Source organism: Pelodiscus sinensis, chromosome 14, assembly GCF_049634645.1.
Source record: "Pelodiscus sinensis isolate JC-2024 chromosome 14, ASM4963464v1, whole genome shotgun sequence".
Lineage (NCBI taxonomy): Eukaryota > Metazoa > Chordata > Testudines > Trionychidae > Pelodiscus > Pelodiscus sinensis.
Window position 1 is genome coordinate 25,483,698 of NC_134724.1, and position 26,619 is coordinate 25,510,316.

Sequence of the window (26,619 nt, forward strand, 5' to 3'; positions counted from 1 at the left end):
CCTGCAATGGGTGCATGCGCAGCCTGGCGTGTTGGACCACGTAAGTGCACGCCGCCATGTGGCCTAGAAGCCTCATACAGGTCCTCGCCGTCGCAGTTGGGAACACCTGCAGCCCCACTACCAGCGAGTGAATAGCCATGAATCTGTTTCTCGGTAGGGACGCCTTGCCCAAAGGTGAGTCCAGATGGGCCCCCACAAAGTCTATGACTTGCGTGGGATCTAGCAATGATTTGGCCTCGTTTATGAGGAGGCCGAAGCTCTCGAACAAAACCCTGGCCCTTGAGACATGATCCAACACCTGTTCTCGAGACTTGCCCCTTATGAGCCAATCGTCCAGATATGGAAACACTTGGACTCTGTGTCGCCGCAGAAATGCGGCTACCACCGTCATACATTTGGTAAAGACTCTCGGGACTGTACACAGTCCAAACGGAAGGACCATGAACTGAAAGTGGTCCTGTCCCACCGTGTACCGTAGGAATTTTCTGTGACTTGGAAAAATTGAAATGTGGAAGTACGCATCCTTCAAATCGAGAGCAGCGTACCAGTCCCCCTTTCTGAGCGATGGGATGATGCAGGCTAGTGTCACCATCCTGAACTTTGCCTTCCTTATAAAGGTGTTCAGGTTTCGGAGGTCTAGTAGGGGACGCATGCCCACTTTCGCCTTGGGTACTAGGAAGTAGCGGGAGTAGAAACCCTTTCCCCTTACATCTGGGGGCACTCTTTCTATGGCCCCTAGCGTCAACAGGTTGGACACCTCCTGCCGAAGGAGTGTCTCGTGAGAAGGGTCCCTGAAAAGGGAAGGAGATGGAGGGTGGGAGGCAGGGTAGGAAAGGAAGGGGATAGTATATCCCTGCTTCACCAGGTCTAGGACCCAACGGTCCGATGTGATCTTTAACCATTCCTGGTAAAAGAGGGAAAGACGGTCCCCAAAGGGTGGACAGGTAGGTGCTACTGGTACTCTGTTCTCTGGCGTACCTTCAAAATGATGGCTTAGTTTGGTGACCGGGTGACGGGCCTGAGTCTCTCTCGGAGTCCGACCGAGGGCCCCTATGCCTGCCTCTGAAGAGGTCAGGGCGGCTATTGTTACAGCTCCTCCTGCGATCCCTATCATTGTTTTGCCCCCTTCTAGGGTAGGGTCTAATCTGGAAGGAGTGCCTCTGAGGCTCTGGGGTATGTATCCCTAGCGACTTCAGGGTCGCTCTTGAGTCCTTCAAGCTATGAAGCTTGGAATCAGTCTGCTCTGAGAACAAGGCCGGCCCCTCAAAGGGCAGGTCCTGAATGGTAGTCTGCACCTCGGGTGGGATGCCAGACACCTGCAGCCACGCACTACGCCTCATAACAACCCCTGTGGCCATAGTGCGGGCCGCCAAATCGGCCGCGTCCAGGGCCGCTGAATCGGCTGCGTCCAGGGCCGCCTGGAGAGAGGTACGCGTCACTGCTCATCCCTCTTCTGTCAGGGCCCCGAATTCCTGGCGGGATTCAGGAGGAAGCTGGCTGGCAAATTTCTGCATAGAAGCCCATGTGTTAAAGGCATAACGCCCCAGCATTAGTTGCTGGTTAGCTATACGTAGCTGGAGGCCCCCCGTGGCGTAGGCCTTCCGGCCAAGTAGGTCCAATCTCCTGGGCTCCTTCGCCTTCGGAGTAGGACCTGGAGGCACTTAGCGCTCCTTCTGCCCTGCGGCCTGGACCACTATGGATCCCGGAGCCAGGTGGTTAAAAAGATGCTCGTGCCCCGCCTGGGGTACGTAGTACCTTCTCTCGACCCCCTTCTGGGTCGGTGCAATAGAAGCCGGCGTCTGCCACAGAGTTTTGGACAGTTTGTTCACCGTTTTATTCAGTGGGAGCGCCACTCGACCAGGGCCCGCTGCTGCTATGATGCCCACCATAGGATCTAGGTCCTCGTGAACCTCCTCGTGCTGGACCGCAAGATTGACCGCCAGCCTTCGGAGCAGCTCCTGGTGCGCCCTGGAGTCCATCGACGGGGGCTGAGGCGTGGGGTCGGCCAGGGCCTCATCTGGTGAAGATGACGAGAACTCCCTCGAGGGGACCGCCTCCTCCTCGCTGAGCTGTGCCCCTGGTTCCCCCTGGGCAGAGATGTCCATATAGGTTGAGCCCGGCTGGGACATAGCCCCTGCCCCTGACCAATAACCGGGGGTCTTGGCATCGCCACCATAGACGAGCTGTCTCCAGGCGGGGGAGCTGACAAAGGGGTGGCAGATGGGGTGCTGCTCCTTCGGGATGACCCTGCCGCCGGCCCCGTAGGGGGAGGCCCCTGGGCCTGGTGGTATGCCCAGGGCGTCCAGAATGCCCACTGAGGTTGCCCCTGCCACTGCTGCTGGTCCACCGGCTCCTGGTGAGATAATCTGACCGATGAGCAAGACCTATGACGGGGCCGTGACCTGTATGATGACCTGGCTGATGCCACCGATTTGGCCACAGACTCCGAAGAGTACTCTGATGCTGACCAGGAAGGGGCCGATGAAGCCTGGACCTTTCGCTGCGCTGCCATGACCGATGGCTTGCTCCTGTGCACCGCACGCGGTGCCGGTGGGGGCATAAGTGGAGGTCCTTGCTGTAGTGGTACCGTGCCCAGCTGCATCTGATAGGCTGGTAAATAACCCTCCGGTGCTGTCATGTGCAGCGGCACCGCGCCCTGCTGCTGGGTTGGCACTCCCAGGGTGTGAGCAGGGATCGGTGCCGGGAGAGGCATCAGCTTCGGTACCGTGCGGGGCGCCTGCTGTGACACCGCAGATAGCGCATAGTACGGTGCGGGGCCCTGCATCGCCCAGGGGGCCGTCTGCGGCACCGGACCCTGCACCGGTGCTGGTGCCGTCGGCGCCGCAAGCGCACTCGCTCCCGGTGCCGCTGCCGGTGCCGTCGGGAAGGGTCCCAGGGTCGGTGCCGGCGTTCTTCCCGGCACCGGGAAAAACTGCTGCTGGGCCGAGGCCTGCCCTTCGCCCAGAGGGTCCCACGACCCGGCCATAGCCTGCTGGGAGGCACTTAAGGCCGGTGCCGGCGCGGTCCGCTCCTGCGGCACCGGGCCCTCTCCTTCATCTACAGCCATGTGGATGAGGTCCCGGGCCGCCTCAAAAGCTTCTGGGGTGGAGGGCCAATGGACCTCTCCTAGCCCCACGGGCTGCCCCGGGCTCTTGCCCTCGTCCGGGCTGCGCCTCTTTTTGGAGGCCTTAGCAGAAAGGTGCCCCTCCTTAGGGAGCACCTTCTGGGCACTCCTCTCTGCCGAGCGTCCGCTCGAGCTCTTGGGGGTCCTCGGCACTGGGGACTGCTATCTGTGCCTCGGTGCCTTGTTGTCCGACAGGGGGGTGCTGCCGACGGTGCGCTGCGGGCAGAGGGAGATTGCTCCTCGCTCTGAGGCTGCAGTGCCGACTCCATTAGTAGGAGTTTCAGCCGGGAGTCCCTCTCCTTCTTGGTCCGGGGCTTAAAGCTCTTACAGATAGAGCAGCTTTCAGCTCGATGGGCCTCACCCAGACACTTTAGGCAGTTGGAGTGGGGATCTCCACAGGGCATAGGTTTGGAGCAAGAAGCACAGGGTTTAAAGCCCTGGGGCCCTGGCATGCCCTCCCCTCATGGGAGGGTTCCGCTGCTCCCCTATCTAACTAAATATTTACAACACTTAACAACTACTTAACTAGATAAAAACTTCAACTAGAACTATAATACAACAGATAAGAAATAAGCTGCTAAGAGATAGGCTATCAGCCTGAAGCATGCTCCAGCTACCGACACAGGGCCGTAAGAAGGAACTGAGGGGGTGGAGGGGCCAGCAGGGGTATATATGCACCGGTATACCGGCGCCACTCCAGGGGGCTCCTGCTGGCCCTATGGATACTGCTAAGGGAAAAAAGCTCCGGAATCCGTGCACGCGGCGTGCGTACACCTAATTAGAATGGACATGAGCAAGCACTCGAAGAAGAACAAAGAACAGTTTTGTTCCCAAGGTCTCCCAGTCTACTAGACAGGACACAAGAAATGGACTAAAGCAAGCAAAGAGGATGGGGATGGATTGGGAGGATGAGGTAATAGAGCAAACAAGCTGAGCAGAAAAACAGAAATCACAGATTTCATAATCAATGCCAGATGGGAGTGATTTGTAGGTATCATGGCAGATGTCAGTTTTAAAGGAGGGATTTAAATGAGAATAAGGTGGCAACTTTATGAACATCAATAGTTTTTCTCCATGAATACACAGTTCTGTTGAGCTTTGAAACATTACTGTAAAATACTGTCATACACGTACGCTGCCTTTATAGTATATTCATATTGCTATATAGAGAGATTTATAAGCATAATGGATTGATGTACTTAAAAGCTGTCTCTCTCCTCCTTTGATGTTATATTACTGCTGCCAGACACTTGGGACCTCTTAGAATTGAGAGATGGCTCACACTGGCTGGCAAGAGGATTTTTTATATAATCACGTAAACACAATAAGACATTGTATCAGTGTTACCTGAAATACCACTCTTGATTTTTCTAAGAGATAAGTTCTCATGTTAGCACCAAGGATTCGGTACCTCTTATCGAAACCAATTTCAATGTACTTTCCAAAACGACTACTGTTGTCATTCCTTGTGGTTTTGGCATTTCCGATGGACTAGGGGAAAAATACATACAGATTTAATACCTCCTGGAAATTCTCTTACCTGTCTGTTTTCCTACATGGCTCACAAATATTAAATCACATCAATAATGCTGTTTACACAAAATTAGCAAAAACTTAATAGTGAGTGCTTTTCTTCTAGTAGGGAAGCAACTTCCTAGGGTTATAGCAAACTTACAGCAGGGTCGCTCCATTAACACTAATATATAGTTTCAAAGAGGTAGCCGAGTTAGTCTATAACATGAAAAACAAAAAAACAACAAATAGTCTGGTGCACTTTAAAGACTAACAAAACATGTAGATGGTATCATAAACTTTCGTGGGCACAGCCCACTTCTTCAGATGACCAAAGGATTTACTAATATATAGGACTTACTAATATATAAGATTTACTAATATATAGGACTGGCCAAAATAGAAATGCTTTCAACCTTCACAGCTGGATTTTTCAACTCAAAAAAGAACCCTTATAACCCTCAAAGGATTTGGAATTTTTTCAGCTGAATAAAACTTCTTATAAAATATTCATTGTCACAAAGATAGTCTTTTTAAGGGCTTGTGGAGACCATAGCGATGATAATATGTATTGCACATCATCACTACAGTTCTGCCTAAAATAATCGTATTACCCAGCAAACCATCTACAATTTGCATAGTTAATAATATATAATAAATAATCAGTTATATTTCCAAAAAATTAGTGTCCCAGATATGTTGTTACAGCATATTTACTTTGTGGGTAGATTTCACATACTAGGACTAGTCTACAGTGAGTGCTCTATAAGAACAACAGGTATAGTGAAAGTTTCCACATTCCAGAATATAATACATGCAATACTCCTAAGGACCAAAGAAGGCTTTTTAAAAAAGCATACACTACTTCTTGGATAGTACAGCACATTTTATAAACTTTATAAATCCTCAGTTACAATTTCTCTCTTGCTACTTCTTGACCTATTTGTGCAAAAGAGTTTATGTGAAGTAGGTTTGCAGGATCAGGCCTTTGGTCTACAAAGCTGGATTTTCTGAACTGGGCTTCAGAAAATGCCTAAGCTCACTTTAAGGAGCCATTTACTTATTCAGAAATATATCTAAATTATAGGTGCTCCCAGCCATTTGTGTGCTTGTGTAACGTGCTGATACACAAATGTGCATGCCTGCAAAACCATCCTAGCTGATAGGTGACCTTTTTCTTCCAGAAAGTTAGGAGCACGTGGAAAAAACTAGGTTTTCAAGAAACTGATTTTCAAAACTTTCACTGCAGCAGTCATTCCTATTCAAGTGCTATTATACACATGCATAGAGAATATTTCCTAGTTCAACAGTCAAATCAGACAAGCTGGGCAGTTTTAATTCTTCAGAGTGTCTCTCTAAGCATAAAGACACATAGTAATGCCATCTGGCATCAATACTCAGCCATGATATGGTAGAAGCACCTCCATATGCATTTTCATGTTTATGTTACTCTGTTAAGAAATTTTCAGACTGTTATGGACAGACTAAAGGATAATTTCCAAGACTGATTGTGTTTCTTGTTTTGTGATGTTGGGGTTAAGTCTGATTAATTTGTTACTAAGAGAGACAAAAAGGTAATAGCAGGAGTCATTTTGCAAAGAAAATAATCATCTGTCACACTCTAAGTTAAAACTAGTGGTCTCTTTTTATAAGGAAAGGATTGTTGTGCATCTCAAAACCTCAAGTCATATCACAATATATCCTGAAGAGAGACAGTGGAAGATTGGGCACAAGGGCAGTGCCTGCAGTTGTGTGATTCAATCTCAGCCAGCATGCACAAGAAGCCTGAAGTTATTGGTGGTTCAGGCCCAAAATTGTTTTATTCCATCTCTGACTTTTACGACAACCTTTTTGCTTTTACAGTTAACACCTTCACTGCTGTAAGGCAAGAGGGGAATTCTCAATAGACTATCACATCATCTAAATGGAATATTAAGATCTATAATGCAGATGAAGCGGAGACAGAGGCAAGCACTTTCTTCTTTCCCACGGGCAAAGCACATTACTTATTATGCAGCAGTTAACCATTTAGAAGTTACTAGGGTTACCTGCTTTCAGTAAAGGTCTGTGCAGGAACAGCATATGGAGTAATTACCTTTAGACACAACATTTCTTTTTTTTCCCTGAAATTCTATTGCATTTAAGATGTTATGTTTGGCAGGATTCGATATAATACTCAACTATAGTGTAACTATGGAATACAAAGCTATTTTTCCAGTTCAGGTAGCCACTCCGCAGAAACTTTGTGCTGAAATAAGAAGTGTGGAAAACAAGAAAAGCCAGGACCAAATAGCAACTGTTCAACATCTGTGTGTGTTAGATTTTGAGCTCTGAAAACAAAAGACCAAAAATTCTTTGCACACTACCACATGTACTGCACAGTAACCAGGAGCTAAACATCTAGTAAGAGTATGCACTTATAGCAATAGCACACCCAGGATAATATATGGATGTCTATATGGTCATCTACATTTGCACTTACCACAAAGGTTACTAATAACAGCAGCAGCAAATAATGCTTTACAATTCTAAAAATCTGGTCTTGATTGACATATAGGGCTATGAGCATTTAAATTATTAAAAATGCTGCTGTTTCAACATATTACTGCTATGTGAATAATTATATAATACTAATATTTTATCAAGATAGCTATTACTGCTCTGCAGTGGGCACTTATCCCTTAGAAATTATTAATTCCTCCTTCATATACTCTAAGGCCCTAAGGTTTTACATGTATAAAATCTGTTATTCAAAAACAGACATTTTGTAAAAAAAAATGTAATTTTAAAAAGTCATTGGAATCATGGACATTGTAGAGACCACAGTAAGTTTTAGAAAATTGTCGAACTATACCTTGTACTTACATTGTAAATGAATGAAAATATTGCCTTCAGAACTGTATTAGGTTATATAAATAGTAAACATATTTTTAAAGAATCAATAGTTACATATTTACAGAGGGTTATAGTTATTGATTACAAAATAACAAGCATTTTAAAAGTCATGAGCAATGCACATTATTTAATTAATCAGTAGCCATTATGGAGTACTTAGTAAATAAAAATAAACTAGGTCAGTGTCAGAAGTACTGTGCCATGAATAATTATATAGTTGCCAAAGCTCCACTGCTTAGGATGCAAGTTTAAAAACACAAAAATAGCATAGCATTCCCGTTACGATTTTGTACCTTTTCATTTGGCAATTGCTGACTTCTTCCTGTTTCAAATTAACCAAACAATTAGGAATATTTTCCCCCGTTCAAAATGCTATTTTGGCTATTCTAGATCCTACTTAAATGAAACTGCAGATTTATAAAAACAAAAGAAAATCCCAGCAATGGCATAATGGATTTAAAAACTCAAAAGGTGCGTAGAATCTAGAGGACGTCCTTGACCCAACTGTCATAGTTTTAAAAGGAAGTCACAATTTAATCTATGGAGGTTTGATGCTATCCTTTACAGTTTAGAAAGTCAAAAGCATAGCACTGGAATTTGTATAGTTAAAGATGGAGAGTCACAATCTTTAGTCTTCACTTTAAATGTCCTTGCCTTGGAAATTAAAATTGCACACTTAATTAGTGGTCAGTTTGACTGCATTTAATTTTATTTTTTCAAAGGGAGATTTCTTCATTTAAGATTTTAGCCCAAGTAAAGCAGCAAAATAACTCAGGTGACTGATTAGTAATTTCTTCATATTTTAGTCTAAATTGTGCAGAGCGCTGGTACATAGCGAATACCATTAGCAGGGCTGGCCCACAACATTTTGATATCTGAGGTGGGGAGCTCAAATGATGCCCCCCACGTCCCCTCGCTTGGGCCAAAACTTTGAAAGATCTCAATTCTGCCTTCTTCCTCTTCTACTCCTCTCATGGCACTCCACCATCTCTGTGCATTTAGAGAATACATATGCACCAGCAGCAGACACAATTTCTACACTCGGGGTCCTAGCGGTGCTCTCCCCCCTCAGTCTGGCACCTGAGGCGGCCACCTCAGTTCACGTCATGGTAAGGCCAGCCCTGACCATGAGAGTTCTTTCACCTCTGCTGCCATTTTTTACTCCTCTTTGTGGTTTGCTCTCTTCCCATATGTACTACTCGCTCAGACCCATAAAACCCCAAACACTAGTGGCTTAGAGCCTGGCTTGTGTTATAATTCAACCCTTTGAAGTAAAGTTGTCAATATAGTACAAAAACACACATGCACCTGAGTCATGAAACTGGTTAAAATTCTTCTCACTCCCTATGAATGATTAAACCTGGGCTAATTCTTTTCTGTTCTATTTCAAAATGCATTTCCATTTCTCTCTCAGTGAGTGACTCAGCCAAGGCAGATTTTAAAACTCCCTGAGCAAATTTATGTTCTTTAAGTCATTATAAGAGCAGAGATCAATTGGAACAGAGTGTAGCTGGCATCCCCAGGGTTACTGAGCCACCGGATTTTGCTTTGAAATGCCACACAGCACCGCAAACCAGGCAGAATTACCTTATGAGAGAACACATCAAAACCACATGTGCCACAGTTGTGCTAGGGCAGCTATAGCGCCATCTGTGCTTTTGGGGTGTCAAGAAGTGCTTAAGCAAGGAGGAAAGAAGGAATAAAACAAGTTTATTTTTAAAAATACTGGAAAAAGAAAAAGGTGGCATCATTTGCATCAAGAGTTAATGTTTATGTAATTTCACATATTTTAACTGTGTGCCTCTGAAAAGCATATCACCCTGAAATATCTTCCCTCGATGTAACATGGATACGAAGTATCAACTGAGTGATCAAGTGCTCCAAGCATGGAGTTCTACTTTTTCAAGACAAACAGCTTATGTACACATATTTTCTGCAGAGTTATTTCTTTTAAGGAAGTCCCCCAATATTTGTTTCTCCCCATGTTTCACTGTAGTTCCTTTACTGACCAATACTTAAGATACAATCTGAAAGTACAGGACAATTTTGCTGGCAAAATGAGAAATACAGCTAAGTGGGAACACAGATGAGGACAATTATTAAGAACTACTACTAAATCATGAGATCTTGATTTTTCAGTTGTCCTCACATCTGTTTGTAGAACACTTATCCTGCAGCAATAGGGAAATTACATGTTTCTTTTACAATATATTGTCAGCACTCTTGCTTCTGGGCAAGAAGAACAAAGGGTTGAAGTCCACTGCAAGTTAGTTAGCAGGGCACTGGTTCAAGGAAGGGAATTCTCCTCAACATTATAACAAGATCAAACACAGCAAAGTGAATTATTTTCTATTATAAATATTTTATTAGCATGAGAATCAGTGTTTCATGCACATGTAAGTAGATTTTTTTTCACTCTGCCTTCCCAACAAGGGTTATATCCCATAAATCTGAACTTTTACACCATACACCCAAACTTTTTCCAGTAAACACAATGGAGATCCTATGGGTGAGGAGGGGGAAAAGATAGATATTAACTCCTTTGTGGATTTTATCTACACTCCCCACTTCCTCCTCCACACTCATTTGGCTAGCCATGTGAAAAATCAGAGTTATCAAGCTACTTTCTTATAGTGAATTTGTCACATCATTTCTGCTCTCCACCTCCACCTGAACAATGAGAAAAAGACATCTCAAGTTGGAGAGCCCTTTCTGGGTCAGAGAAAAAAAGAAATGAGATTACGCAAATCCTTGTAAATTTTATCTTCATCCAGTGTTTTGATGCCTTAAAAAAATCACTTGTATTTCTGTTCATTAAGTGTTTGTTGTAGCTATCAACAGTAGTAGCAGAAAGTAAACATATAGGATGAGATGATGCATCAGCTTTCTTACCTCCATGATAGGGTTAGAAGCCAGTACTTTCTCTTCAACATTTGCTTCACTGGCAGAACCACTAACAGTGGCAAAGTATCTCATGGCATACTTAGCAGAGACCGTCTTTCCTGCTCCAGATTCCCCACTTACAATGATAGACTGATTCCGTTCATCTCTGAAACACCAAAAAATGTTAATTACCAGCTGTTTGCTAAAGCAAACCTATTTGTTGTATATCAAACTTGGTAGCAACCGTTCACCATATATGATAACAGTACATACAGTGTGCATGTATAATGTTAAAACAAGGCTGTTTGTGATCTAGCTTCTTGTTTAGCTAACGGGGCCTTAGTGCTTGGCCAAAATAGTATTCAGAAAAAAACACTGCTATTTCAGTCTGCTCAGTCATTAGATTTTCTCCAAAGCACTTGACCCGGTATGTTAACTTGAGGTTCATCCTGTTTATCTCAACAACACATTGTAGCACCTTCTATCCAGATTCCCAAAGCATTTTACCAAAGGTAGGTAATTATTACTGTCTCCATTTTACAAATAGGGAAATGAGTAGCATATTCAGAAACAAAAGGATGGTCTCCTTACTCCTGTTCTTCTTCTGTAATCATAAGACAATTCTACCTGTAAGGCTACTCCCTATATTTGTTCTAGACCAGGAGTGGGCAATAATTTTTAATGGGCGGCCGGCCACTCCAAGATTTGGATATAGAGCCGCACTTTGGTGGAGGAGGTGCTGGGTCTAGGACAGAAGGTGGGATGTAGAAGGGAGCTTCGGATAGAAAACTGGAGTGCAGGAGGGGGTTATGATCTGGTGCAGGGACTTGTGGTATAGAGTCCGGGAGAAGTTAGGGGTGCAGGAGAGGATTGGGGGAGGGGTGGGGAAGGGGGTACAGGGTCTGGAAGGAAATTGTGACCTGGGAGAAGGGGGGGAAAGTGGATGCAGGGCTTGGGAGGGAACTGAGACCTGGAGGAGGTTGAGAGAGGGGATACAGAGGTTTGGGTGGTGGCCTGGGGCAGGTGGTTGGGGGGATAAAGGGCTGGGGTGTGAGAGACAGGCTCTGGCTGGGAGGCGCTTACCTAGGGGGCTCCCAGCCAACAACTCTGCAGGCTCTGTGCCTGTGTGCTGGGTGGGTTGCTCCACATGGCTCTGCTTCAGCACAGTGAGGGAGGGAAGTTCTTCTTCACACAGTGCACAGTCAACCTGTGGAACTCCTTGCCTGAGGAGGTTGTGAAGGCTAGGACTATAACAGGGTTTAAAAGAGAGCTAGATAAAATCATGGAGGTTAAGTCCATTAATGACTTTAGCCAGGATCAGTAAGGAATGGTGTCCCTAGCCTCTGTTTGTCAGAGGGTGGAGATGGATGGCAGAAGAGAGATCACTTGATCATTACCTGTTCGGTTCACTCCCTCTGGGGCACCTGGCATTGGCCACTGTTGGCAGATAGGCTACTGAACTAGATGGACCTTTGGTCTGACCCAATATGAGCTTATCTACTACACGAAAGATCGCACTTTCGAAAGCAAAAGTAATTTAGACGTGGCTTTTTCAGCGAATCCCCCCCCCCCTTGTTGAAAAGCTGCATAAACCTCATTTTTGGAGGAAAAGCGGCTTTTCAACAAAGGGGGGGTTCACCGAAAAAGCTGTGTCTAAACTACTTTCACTTTTGAAAGCGCAATCAGAAGATATGCAAATTCCCACAGAATTTGCATATCCCCTTTCAACTGTTCCACATAGTCTAAATAAGCCCTATGGTCATTCTTATGTTCTTATGAGGGAAGGAGTGAGGAGGCTTCATTTGCTGCCCCTGCCTTTAGCAAGATTTCTCAGCGCCTATTGGCTGAAAACTGGCCAATGGGAGCTTGGGGATTTTGCTAGGGGGCGGGGACAGCACACAAAGCTTTCTCCTCCCTGCACATCTTGCAGAGCAATTAATAGCCTGATGTTTAAAGCAGCTGCCCCACTCTGTAGTAAGGATGTTGGGAGGTGGCTGCAAGACGGATCTGGCAGATTGGTGGGCCCACTAGCCACCTCTTGCCCACCCCTGTTCTAGACATTAGTGCTTTCAACAGTTTTGCTTGATTATTTAACAGCAGTTCTAGAGAGAAAAGGGTCCCTTTGCTCTAAGGTAATACTATTATTTTTAAAACTCCATTTGTTACCAAACAATTTTTCGCCCTTCCAAAGTGGGCCTCCCTATAGCCTCTGGGAGAAGTTCCACATTTAAAAAACAAGTGGCTTTGCCTGTGAAAACCACTGTTTAAAATTATCCAAACCTTTTAAAGTGCAGAACTTTGTATTTCCAAAGTAATGGACAAACTATAGCTAATTAGGTTTCAGACAAAGATCCCTGTAAGTTACGTAAGCATAACCTCCAATTTACAAATGGGGAAAGTGAGAAAGAATAAATGATTGCCCAAGAACATTCTGAGAATCACTCTCAGAGTTGGGATTAGTATTTAGGAATTGTTTGCTCCCAAGTTCCCAAACTCAATCCACCAGACCATGATGTACAATACCCTAAATGGAAGATCAGGCATGCATGTGTTTACATGGAATATTTACAGCCTCCAGCTACCTGCCAAAATCACCAGAGAATACATGCTAAAATGGTATGAAATTATATATATTTTATCTATCAGTTTATTAAAAAACAATCACAATGATTCTTGTTTAAGCAGTCTGACAATATACAAGTGAAATGAGGTTCTATTTGCGAGGCTTAGGGAAAAAGAGAGAGACCATAACAACCATAGTGAATACCATACTAAATTAATAGACCATGTTATTTCCTCTGTTTTTATCTGTCTCTAAAAATATCCTCAAAACTCTTGAGAAGAACACAGCTCTAGTTTGTTTCATGCAGTAGAGTTGTATGCTAAAAGGACTAACTATTTATATCACATCTTTGAAAGAGACAAAGCCTGATTTATACTGAATACTATTAGTGGTAAAGCAGATTGGCCACATCATGACAGAATGAAGCCAAAACGAAAACAGCAGCCAATCATTTAAATAAATAAGAAAAGGTTAACAAGGTAAAAACAAACCTTTTTTTTGTGTGTTCTTAATCTTTGGCTTATCAACATGTTAAGCATGACTTGATACAGCACAATTCACACACTGTCTCATATTAAGCTGACAGAGAGCTAAGTCATGACAAAGTGTAATTACTCACTTTGACATCTGATAACAGGTCTGTTTGCTTGAAATGTTGCACCTGTTCAAATCCAATGAAAAAGAATCTCCTGACTAGAGCTGCCCATCCTTAAAAATCTTCTTTCCGTGCAGAAAGTAATTTACCCAAGGAAGATGCTAGGGAAATGTGGTTCAGCTAGTTATCCCTACCTGCTTAGCAGTCCCCAAGCAGTTACGATGCTTCCATTCTAAAGAACAAAAAATCTAGTGCATTCACTTGAGTCTGAATGAATAAGAGGCAGGGTTACAGATCAGGAATTTGCATTAGGAGAAGGAGGGAGAAAGACACTCTTTCCTCATCAGAAACAGAGGCATATCCAATGGTAGTATTAATAGGAGGAGAAGACTGTATGCTTATTAGGGATGGTATGAGAGGAACTGATTACTAGGGATGAAAAAGGAGAAGTAGCAGGAAAGCTGTAGTAGTTCATGAGGGATTTGCAAGTGAACCAGCCCAAAATGCATTCCTTTCCTTTTGGTTTAATTGGTGCAACAGATAATGATCTGGGTTCTCTCTCTCATAGACAACCCTACATTCTGTCAACAATGGGCCAGAGTGCAGGACAGTGTGCAGCCTTCTACACCTCCTGTATGCCACAGTTTGGAAAGAACAATGTCTCATTGCTCAAAGAATGTGCGACCTCAACAGCCAGAGGACTTGGAAGATGTGCAATTTTAATGCTGACAGTCCTCAGTCAGAGGTGGGTGGAATCAAACCTGGGACCTCTCTCTTATGCTTAGTATATGAGCCTTTACCACATGAGCTAAAAGTCAGCTGGCTAGTAACTAAGGCTATAAAGCAGACTCATTCTCTCAGTAAATAGTTTCAGTGACACTAGATGGGACAAAAACCACACTTAGAAGGATAACAAGCCTTTCATTTCTATGTCACCAGCCTGGATCTGGACACGGCCTATATTAATCAAGAGTCATTACTGTCCACAAGCTGCTAAGTGACATACATGACATCTCAATCTGGTTCCTGGAGGACAGGAGCACCCATCAAAAACTACAGTTAGCTGTATCTATACCATCATACACCCTAATTAGCAGCCCGGATGAGTCTCAGAAAGGCCAAAAATTGTACAGCTATCAAGACTCAGCTGCTTTGTTAACCCTTGATGAAAGAGCTGAGGCAAGGCAGGATCCAAGAAGCAGGACATTTCAGAGAAGCTCATACTGTTACTGCTTGTGTTGGACAAGTTCACGGCATAAACAGAGGACTTCAGTTTCAACTGCCAACCTAGCATTTTTCTTCAGGACTAAATTCACTTACCACTCCAAGAAAAGACACGTTGAAACTATTACATATACATTTTTTATGAACTCTAGTGTTCAGGATTTGGATTAGGTGTCCACATGTCAAGCCTGAACACCAGGTACATATTATACATATACGTATGTATTTGCAAAGCTATAATCCCAAGTAATATGGTTTTATAACAGAAGTCTAACAAAACATTAACTCTAGTTCCAGGAATGGAGCACCGTAATAAAAATGTCTCATTCTGTTCCTTATACTTCCCAGGACTAGCACACACTGACATGAGAAGCCTGTTTGAACTCAATCTGCTTTTCTTACTACAAGGCATGTACATCTGTAGACTAATCAGCTACCCCAAAGTGCTAAAACACAGGGTTTAAAACTAATATATTCTTGAAAGAGCATCTTACAAATGGATATTTAATTGTGGTATCCTGGTCTTTTTTGGACATTAATGAAGCAACAGGAGGCACAGGATCTAAAATATTATTGGTTTTATTGGAAAATTGGAACAATGTTACTATGTTACTATTACAGTACTAGGGGGCTACTCGCTACGCTCGCCATCCCTCCCCATTTCCTGTTTTTGCAGCCAGAGAGCCTGTTAGTCTTGCACTGAGCCTAGCTGTGCTCGCCATGGCCCCAAGTCACTTGCACCCTTCTCCACTCCCACCTCACCACACCCCTGGATGGGCCCCTCTATCCAAACCCTCTCAACCCATCCCACCTGCTCGCAACCTTCAATCATCAGCCATTCCTGGGTTACCGACACATGCCAGAGCTGCTCATTTGGGGGGAGACCTACAGCCCCCAAACACTGTGGCCAAGCCCAGGCCACACAGAGCAAAGCTGCATGGCAAGCATGTGGGCTGGGCAGGCAGGTGGTAGGGCCCAGAGGCAGGTGGATGCTGCTCCAGGGGACACGTGGGGATGGAGCCACTGCCCCATTTCAATTTCACGGAGCGGTCACTTGGTCAAGGCTCCTGGGGCTGGGCCACCATGGAGGAGGGATGCAGAGTGTCGTTCCACAGGACATTTTTTGTTAATAGAGATATATTTGAGAGAGCGTGTCTGTTTGTGAGTCTCTATTCAAGCACTCCTCATAAACAGTAAGAGCTAGGACCACCACATTCGGCATATAGTGTCCTCTTACCATAACTTAAAGCAAGGTCAGGGTTTGGTTGTACCAGGAAAATGGGATTTCTTCTCATAAAACCATACAGAAAAGAGACAGAATCACCAGGCAGGTAGAAGGGGCTGGCTGGGGGGTGCTTCCCCTGCCTCCATCTGGGACTGCCTCAGGCTTGAACCTCCTGCCCCCCCAGCACCTTTTATGGGGGCAAGGAGGCTGAAGCTCCCCCCTGCCCGCCAACTCATATGGGAATATTGCTGGCTGTTCCCTCCTCACTCTGGCTGGGAAGTGCAGGGGTCAGATGAACCTGGACCTGACCTAGCTGGGGGACATGCACCCTTCCCCCAGCTGTGTTCACTGGAGCTGCTGTGGCCAGGGAGAGGCGCTTCTCCCCAGGCCCCAAGCTGCTGCGGTGAGAGGGCTGGGGCAGTCTTCTCTCTCTGGGGCAGCCTGCACACCGAACCCCGAACTCCCAGCCTAACCCCAGAGCAATGATTTAAATGAAGAAAAACAAAAAATGAGTTAAAGACCCGGGCAACGTCAGGTAAATCTTATAGCTCAAAGTAAGTCAGCTATGAAACCATGTAACGAGACTTTGCCTTCGCTCCTGTCCTGCTCCACAGAAACTGCAGACTCCACTGGCTGTACAGTCTCAGTGCCATTTATACGAGTTCCCTCCATCAATGCCACTGCTGTCAAAAGGTGATTTACAATATCCTCCGTTTTCAGCCCTCTCTGCAGGATCTGAGAGGAACAGTTGTCTCTTTCCTCACACTTCTGTGAGACAGGGCTCAGCTGGCCCTGTCTCCCCCGCTCCCCTCCACACTTTTGTTCTGTGTTTCTTCATCAGGCTGGGCTGAGGGGTTGGATGAGAGAAAGAGCCAATTAGCCCATCAGCCTGACTGATTTATCTAATTGCCTCAATCAGCTTTCTCAGGGACATGGGGAACTAAGTGATCAGAATACCGGCTCATTCCCTGAAATCTGCACAAGCCACCCAGCCCATACACACACAGCAACTGAAACACATTGGCAGAAACAACTGGCACATTGTAGAAAACTATGATAACTCTTTAAGGATTAGCTACAACAGGGATCAAGAATTTCTTGAGATGCCCAGCAAGCTAAGGATTTATATATTTTCAAAGACAATATCTAGTAGAGATTTTTAAAGTAATCCTCCTAAAACTGTTGTTCATATTTAGTATAATTCTCCCCTTAAATCAGGGATGGGGAACTTGCAGCCAGCAGCTTGGCTTGATCTGGCCTCAGGGCTCCCCATCCCCACATAACTGGCACACTGACTAGACACTGCGGGGGGTGGAGGGGAGCTCCAAGACTTATGGGCCAGATCAAAGTAAGCTGCTGGCTGCATCTGGTCCACGGGCTCTGCAAGGAGGAATGCTGGCCAATGAGAGCAGCGGCGGCGGGGGGGAAGGTGGGAGGAGCGACACCTTCTATTTATCTACATTTGGTTTTACAGTAATTTTCTAATAAAATGCTTGACAAAGTAAAACCATCTTTCGTTGGTTATAAAGTGGTTCTCAAAACTTTCATGTCGGTGACCCCTTTCACAGAGCAAGCTCCTGAATGTGACTCCCATTATAAATGAGACACATTTATATTTCAGATTGTTATAAATGCTGGAGGTGAAATAGGGTTTGGGATGGAGGCTGACAACTAACTCACAAGCCATTGTATAAAAACCTTGCAACTCCCTTAGGGGTCACCAGCCCCAGTTTGAGAACCCCTGAATTACACACTGCATCTGTAAGGACTTGTTCATATGCCCAGAGCACATTCCACTGAAAAGAAAAATCTAGTAGTAGAAGAATGTAGGAATGAGACTGAAGAGTGATCAGGGAGCTGAGTAAGATATTTCCATGGCACAAAACATTTAGGAGGCTAAGAAGCTCCTATGCATTACTGAGAGAATGGAATAACCAAAACAAGTTGTTTATACCCTGCATAATGAGGTGTCAGACTACATGGACTAGTGTGTTGACCTGCACACCTTGTCACTATAGGCCTAACTCTACGGGCAACTGAAGTCCAAAGGATTCTTTCCCATTACACATGCAATACTTGCCACATGTGCATCACTTCAGAAACTCTGCAACTTCTTGTTTTCTCCACTGTGAATTTTTGTAGGTGTGAATGAGGCTGTCCACGTGTAGCCCTGCTCACTCAGGGTACATCTAGACTACGTTTAATTTTCGAAAAGAGATATGCAAATTCAGTGCTAATTTGCATATCGTCTTCCAATCGCTTTTTCAAAAGTGAAAGTAGCCTGGATGCTTTTTTTTGGAGAAAAACCCCTTCTTCGAAAAAAACCCCGCTCTTCCTAAAAAAAAGGAGATTTACACAGTTTTTTGAAAAAGGGGGCTTTTCCCGAAAAAAAAAGGGTCCAAACTACTTTCGCTTTCGAAAAACTCACTTTCGAAAAAGCGATCGGAAGAAGATACGCAAATTAGCACTGAATTTGCATACCTCCATTTGAAAATAAAACTTAATCTAGACGTATCCTCATTGTGAAGGTCTTTGGAAACTGAGGCCATACTGTACAACAGGGAGAGTGAGGTCTGGTTAAAGCCATTCTAAAAATTGGCCACTCTGACGTAATATAAAACTGTTTCTTTAAAAGAAGAACCATTTCCTAAAGCTCTTAGATCAAACGAAAGCAGCGCCAAATTAAAATGTGCCTTTTCCAAATTCATTAAGCATTCCAGTGACTTTGGGTGTGGGGAACAAGATTTTACCCTTTCTTAATCTTGTGAACATACTATTTTGATTACAATTCTTTTCAGCAGTAAGTTCACTATCCTCTGGTTTTCTGGCTTTGGCTCTCTAGTCTCCTTAAAGACAAAATTTTCTCCATCTCTGACCTTATCTCCCCTTATTTTCCAGTTCACCAGCAGAATTTCTCGCCACTCATCTTGCCTGTTGGCTGCCACCACTATCTGCAAAAGCATCCTCTGTAGCTAGCTGACATCTTTTATCCATAGCCCATAACTTCTATCCCATTCTAACAAACATTCTTACTCCTTAGATCTCCATTTTCTGATAGTCCTTTCTCCCCCAAATTTAACCATAGCCACCTCCTTCACTTCTGAGCCACTTCATCTTTGAATTCTATCCACATCACTGCAATGATTAAATTAACATAATTCACTTGTATTTGCAGGTCCAGAAGGGTGTGGTGTAATGTAGATAATTATTCTTTCAGCTCTGAAAGGGCTGTTGAGAGGATTAATTAGCGCATGTATGTAAGACACTGAGAAGGTGTGCAGAGCTAATAAACTCTAAAAATGACAAGTAGAGACTACATTGTTTTGAAACATTCTGTGGTGTTTTTGCATGAGCATTATGAATAAAAAAACATATTAGTGCACATTATGTATGTGCTTATATAAACCAAAGTGTGTGCCACTGCTCCTGCTACAGAGCTAACAGACAGCATTTCTACAGCCTGGTCTATTCTTGATTGCTCTTTCTCTGCCCTGAATACCATCTTGACTATTCAACACCAACACGCTCTGACCTGCAGTTCTCTTCCCTTCACAGAAGCAATGCATATGGTTCTCCCTGCTTCTGGCATGTACTTGATTTTACAGTGAGTCATGACAACAGGTCCTGTTACCAGCCAGCAAACAATTTTTTCCCTAACTACAACAAAACAGAGTTATGAACTAACTGGCCAAATTTGGAACCTGAAGTATGCGATTAGATAGCAGACAAAAAGAGCAAATACAGTACAGTTCTATGTTAAACTATTTGAAAGAAAATTCAAAAAAAGATTTGACATGGTAAGAAAACTGTTTCTGTGCCTGTTTCATTTAAATTAAGCATTTTTCTTCTGCATGGTATAGTTTCAAAGCTGTTTTTAAGTCAATTTTCAGAAAGAACAACTGTAACATTTTGTTCAGAATTAGGTACATTTCAGAATTATGAACCACCTTCATTCCCAAAGTGTTTGTAACTGAGGTTCTATTTTACTTATAAAGCTTGAGATACAAGACAGACAAAATATGCCTGAGTTTCACCACTATAAAAAGGGTCATTATTATATTTGCCTACTTCAGAAGGATGTGTTGGGATTAGTTAGTGAATATCTGTAAAATGCTTGCCAGACATGAAGTCTATTATACCATGTATACACTTAGAACATCAAACTCCTGACATAGCAAAACATAGACATATAAAGTATATAACATGAATGAGGTTTGCTTTTTGTATTGAAAAAAAGAGAAGCTTGGAAAAAAATTGTTACTTTGAAGACTGCAGCTGAAGACAAGGCTGACCGCACACAGATCTCTAACTCCCTTACAAGTTAGGCAGCAGGACCTACTACAGTAAACTTCTGATAATCTGGCACCTTTAGGACCCAGGGGGTGCCAGATTATCAGATATGCCGGACTATCAGAAAGGGGGGCTATGAGGGGTCTGGAGTGGAGTGGGAGGGGATGCCACCCCAGACCCCTCATAGCCCCTCCTTACGATAGTCAGGCTCTGCCCCCGGAGTCCCTGATTCAGCCGCTGCTGGTCAGTTTCAGCAGCAGCTGAATCGGGGATGCCTGCAATAGAGCAGCTGGGGTGCTGCCGGGTTGGTCCTGCAGCGCCGAGGGGCGGCGCTATGGCACCAACCCTGCAGCACTCCAGCTGCTCTTGGGGACGCCTGGGACAGAGCAGCTGGGGTACTGCCTGGTTGGTCCCGTAGCGCTGCCCCTTGGGGCTGCGGGACCAACCCGGCAGCACCCCAGCTGCTTTTGGGGACGCCTGGGGCAGAGCAGCTGGAGTGCTGCCGGGTTGGTCCCGCAGCCCCGAGGGGCAGCTCTACCGGACCAACCCGGCAGCACCCCAGCTGCTCTGCTCCCGGCTTCCCCGATTCAGCTGCTGGTCAGTTTCAGCAGTAGCTGAATGGGGGAAGCCTGTCCGGCTGCCCCAGCACTTCCGGGTTCCTGATGGTGCCGGACCATCAGGAGTCCCGGAGCATTGGATGCCGGACTAATGGAGTTTTACTGTAGATAGAGCATTAAACTGGGACTTAGGAAACAGCTCTGCAACTTGCCTATTGCATGATCTTGGGAAAATCATTCCCCACTCCCGTGCCTCGGTTTCGCCCTCTGTAATATGTGGATAATTATACTGATCTACATTATAAAGTGCTTTGCAATCTACACATTAAGAAGAGCTAGATATCATTAGCTCATCACTTCACGATTTTATGCTCCAGTAACAGACTTGCTGAGAATTCAGTTATGCTCTTTTCAGTACAAAGGACTGAAGGTCTGTAAGTCTGTCAATCCGCTGTGACTCTGTGCAACAGCAACTTGGTAAATCCTTTAGGGAACAAATCTGAAAAGAGCATGTAGGTTTCCTAAACAAACAAGACCTATTAATAGTAAATTGTGTAGCTTACCATTTTAAGTGTATCCAGGAAGTGTAGCTCTAGAACATAAAAGTGCCAGGCGGTGAAACTATAATTTCACTGTACTTTTTTTGGACATACAGAACACATGTCTCTGGACAAAACTGGAGTCAGTACAGGCTCCAAAACCATGACAGATTGTACTCTGAAAGGGCACAAAGATGACCCAGCAAAATGAAACTGATTTCCTTGGGGATTAGTTGAGGTCACTGCTGCAATTGGAGGCTAAAGCTTATTGCCCAGCAACCAGCAGGACACCTCATATGAACTCTAGGCTCCAATTATAACCATGTTTAACCCTTTCACTGCCTGCCAAAAATCATTAGTCCAAAGAAGCAGGACAGAAGACCAGATGTCAATTATGACATAGGATAGCTGCAGACACAACAGTCAGCAAGCGCAGGGGATCCCAGCATGGGTTACACTTCCTTCATAATTCACCAAAAACACTTAACTTCAGCAGGAAAGGACATTTTCCTTTTTCATTCTAATTGTATCAATACAGCTCTAAAGGAAATTATTCCAGTCAGATGCTGCAAATCCATATAAGTCCATCACAGCCCTGGTTCTGTTTGTACAGCAGCTAGCGTGACAGAGTCGTGATCCCTGAATGGGCACAGTGTCTGTGTGTGCACAAATGTGAGGGGCTGCTTTACTTCCTCTGCCCACCAAAGAGACATTGAGTATGTCTACATGGCAGTTTTTTCGGAAAAATGGCCGTTTTTCCGAAAAAACTTGAGTTACATCCAGTCTGCAATCGTGTTCTTTTGGGGAAAAAAAATCAAAAGAACAGAGGGGTTTTTCTGATAGCGGGAAGCCTCTTTCTATGATGAAGAATGCCTTTTCCAAAAGAGCTCTTTTGGAAAAAGGCATGTGCCTTTGTGTGGAAGAAGAAGCCTCCGGGAAAAAGCAGAGGTGCCCTGGTGGCCATTCCATCCACAGTAATCAGAACTTAATTGCGAGATAGTGTCCACATTCATTGGATGCTATTTTTCGAAAAAGCAGATCGCTTTTTCGATGCGTTTTGGCAGCGTGGACACTCTCTTTTGAAATAAATTTTTTCAGACGATCTCGTCCGGAAAAGCTTTTTCCGAAAGAAACCTGCAGTCTAGACGTAGCCCTAGGGAAATAGAGAAGTAGCAAATCATTATTCCTGCTCCAGAAGACGAGAGCAAGTGGGAACATTAAGAAGCTGTCAGAAAAGCATCCTGCATGGAGCTTGCAGGATAGAGGGAATCATGTGGGAAATAAGGGTTGTATAAGCTGATGGAGTGTCCCCAGTCCAATAGGCCAGGTATATTTCTATATTCTTCAATCAGGACATTAATATGCATTTTTTCTCATGTTTAAGCTGGTCTACCATGCTTATTATGGTGAAATCAGTTAGGCAAGAATAGGCAATAATTTTTAATGGGGGGAGGCCACTCCAAGGTGGTCTGTGTCTGCTAGCAGCAAATATCTCCAATGGCCAGTGACGGAACATTAGATGAAGTGAGCTCAAGAGTTATTACAGAGAATTCTTTTCCAAGTGTCGGGCTGGTGGGTCTTGCCCATGTGCTCAGGGTCTAACTGATCGCTATATCTGGGGGTTGGGAAAGAATGTTGCCCTGGGTCACATTGGCAGAAACATTGGTAATAGGAATGTTTTTCCTTCCTGTGCAGCACGGGTGGTGGGCCACTTGCAGGTTTAAACTAACAGTGTAAAAGGTGGAGTCTCTGTAATCTGAAGTATTTAAATCATGATTTGAAGACTTCAGTAACTCAGCCCAGGTTAAGGGTCTATTGCAGAAATGGGTGGGTGAGGTTCAATGGCCTGCAATGTGAAGAATGTCAGACTAGATCAGAGGAGGGCAATAATTTTTGATGGGGGGGGGGGCACTTCAAGAATTTGGACAGTGGTCAAGAGCCACACTTTTCCATATTAATGGAAGAGGTGCGGGGTCTGGGATGTAGACTGGGTGCAGAAGGGAGCTTGCAGTAAGGGACTGGGATGCAGGAGAGGGTCTGGGAGGGAGTTTGATGAAGGAGGCAGTTATGACCTGGGTTAGGGAACTAGGGTGCAGAGATTTCGGTTGTGACCTTGGGCAAGAGGAGGTTATGACCTGGGGCAGGGGACTAGGGTGCAGAAGAGGATGCAGGGGTTTGAGTTGTGACCTGGGGAAGAGGATTGGGGTGCAAGATCTGTGAGGGGGAAATGGTGCAGAAGGGGGGGGCAGAGTGTTGGGTTATGTAGGGTAGGAGGGCAAAGGGTTGGGGTGCCAGAGGCAGGCTGTGGCTGGGAGACATACCTGTTTGACTCCCAGCCAGCAACCTTCTCAAACAGATTCCCTGCCTGCCTCACTCCCCCACTGACTGCAGGGGCCATGTGGTTTTTGAACAGCTATGAGCCTGAGGGGAGAGGAGCAGGATGTTTCACAAGCTGCCTGTTGATAACAGGCAGCTCCTATTGGCTGGAAACCAATGGGATTGTGCTGGAGGCAGGAGCAGCATGTGAAGCCTCTTCTCACTCCCCAGAGCTCACAGCTGTTCAAACAGAGCCCAGAAGCAGCTTTTCTCAGCAGCGTGCAAGGGGCAGGCAGGGAATGGGGGAAGCCTGTCCGGCTGCCCCAGCACTTCCGGGTTCCTGATGGTGCTGGACCATCAGGAGTCCCGGAGCATTGGATGCCGGACTAATGGAGTTTTACTGTACTAACAAAATTGTGTGTGTGCACGTATGTGTAAATTTAAATTATTATACAAGAAAAAATACTAAATGAAGGGATAATTAACAAGGCGCAGGAATCAGGGCAGAGGGTGGGAGGTATGGGGATGCTCAGGCCAGGGGGTGCAGGATTCACTATAGGAAGAGCTCAGGATGGGGGGCTGAGAAGTCGGGGAGGTGGCAGCTCCTTGCTAGCAGGAGGCTTGAGTTGGGCTGCCCATTCCTCTGGTGGTTCCTTGCAGGAGGTGGGCCCAGGACTGGGCTGCCTGGCCCCCCAGAAAGCTGCACGCTGGGGCGGGGGAACGGAGCTGGACTCACCAACCCCTGGTCAGCTGGCAACTCTTTTGGGAGGAAGGGCTGGGGCTGCACTGCCCAGCATTTCCAGCCATCAGCTCCTGTGGTAAGGGGGTAAGGGCTGGCGGCTGCCCACCTGGCTGGTGTTATAGCCGAGGTACAGGGGGAGAGGTATGAGGGCTATGTGGCCGCTCCAGCCCCAGCCACCAGAGCAGCTGTGCTGCCTGCCATGTGGCTCTGGCCCCGGCCACCAGAGCAGCCACTGCCCACCACACATCTCTAGCCCCGGCTGGGCTGTAGCCGCAGTAGCTGGAACCAGGGCCAGCGAGGCTGCCTTGCAGGGACAACCTTACCATACCCTGGCTCCAGCTGGAGCAAACAGGGGCAGGGTAGCCACCCTCTGCCACACGGCCTTGTCAGAATGCATCAGGCCACCACCACAACTCGCCTTCAGTCCAGCAGAAAAGCGAATGGTGGGAGTGCTGTTGCATTGTTCTGCAGGCGACATGGGTGGTCCTAAGCCTTTTGGGCACCATTGCACAGCTTAAAGGGAACCCTGATCCTTCCCATTTGCTATCAAATGAGTACTGGTCTGTAAGCGACACACTTTTTCTGTTTACTAATTTCATTGGTTTATTAGGTTTTGAAATTTAATTAGAAAAGTGGAGCAAAGAGAGACTTGTTCACACCTTCTATTAAATGGAAATAAAAGCAGAGTCAAATCCACTGACTAGGAACTTAAGGCCTCATTCCTATGGAAAACACAACATTTCAAAGGCTGTTTTTTCACAAACCTGGCCATCTGTTTGTAGGCTTCTTCAGCCACAGCAAATATGTGTGGATCCATATCCCCCATATTCTGACCACTGTATGCATTGATGATATCTTCGCCATAGATAGGCAGTTGTTCATAAGGATTTATGGCTACCAAGACGATACCTACAAAGAAATGGAACAAAATCTATTAATAATGGCTGATTTGAAAATGTAAAAGTGTCAAAAGCCAGGTGTACGTTAGTCTAATCTGTCCTGAATGTTTAGCTTGGAAGAGAATAAAAACCGTATCCAAAGCCCATTTGAGTAAATGGAAAGATAACTGGATTAGATATTAAATATGTATCCTACCAGTTTGAACACAATTCACGTTCTTGCTAAGAAAATCAGACTTTTACTCTTCCCCCATTTTTAAAGCTCTGCCTTTGAAGAATGAAACATTGTGTTTAGAGTAAATCAGCTCAATATTGAATACTCATGAACAGCCAGCTCTACTCAGTCAGATCAGTAAAGACTTTACTTCCCATCTTTTATTATATACCATGGCCTCTCAGTTGCTCACCTATACTTGTTGGGATCTAACAGAAAGGTTCTAAAATGAACAAGTGACCACTTTTCCCATGGGCTTTGTGATGTCAGCTATTTGTGCCTGATGTTGTGGCATCATATGCTGATATTGGACATTTTTAGTAGCAAAGAATTAGTATTAGAATGTTTAATACAAGTCGTGCTAATAAACAATGGCCTCATTTTGACTAGTGGCCTCCAACAAGTGCTCACAAATAAATCGAAGTGTAGATTTGGCACATGTAGGTTCTGGACTGACCTTAGAAATCAAAATGTGACATCTAAAAGTGCTAAAACACTCCCACAATTATTTCAGCAAAAATGAAAGCCAGTCAATATGTTTTTAACTTACTACAGCTCCCATTTCAAATATCTCGTGACACTACTGGGTAAGGAAGCAGCTGCCATGTGGGCAGAAAGAAGTTGTAGTCCTATTTGTGGCTGTCTAATAAGCACACCAGGCATCATTCTATGCAAGATCATTTGAATGAACCCTTAATTCCCCCATAGCAGGTATATTTATAGCACTGTCATCTAAATTTACACAGCAACCAACCTTCACTTTCTCTATGAAATTTAAAGCACAAAACATCTGTGATTCAGGGAAAGAACAAGATACTATGCAGGCACCAATATCATGATTGAGACATGAAGTACAGGTGGAACCTCTCTAAACCAGGACTTTCTGGTCTGGCAACATCCGTGGAGTCCCGGTGGAGGGCTGACAACTGGGAGCCCTGTAGGCTAGCAGGGCAATGGGTTGCTGGCATCAAGCTGCCAGTGGGGCCAGGAGCCCCACTCACCACAGTTGGGCTACGTGGCAAGGCTGGGGGCCCGGCACGT

At 45.1% G+C, this 26,619-nt stretch overlaps 1 protein-coding gene across 9 annotated transcripts in view; it reads right to left on the minus strand.

Annotated features, from left to right (window-relative positions):
- The window catches only part of MYO5A (myosin VA), a 187,012-nt gene that overhangs the window by 97,224 nt on the left and 63,169 nt on the right, over nt 1-26,619 (minus strand). For all 9 annotated transcript variants that reach the window (XM_075897261.1, XM_075897259.1, XM_075897267.1 and 6 more), the window contains exons 4-6: nt 25,230-25,374; nt 10,424-10,580; nt 4,472-4,615 (exon numbers count right to left, since the gene is read on the minus strand). In XM_075897261.1, the coding sequence (XP_075753376.1) occupies nt 4,472-4,615; nt 10,424-10,580; nt 25,230-25,374 (446 nt within the window). The remainder of the gene's footprint in view (nt 1-4,471; nt 4,616-10,423; nt 10,581-25,229; nt 25,375-26,619) is intronic.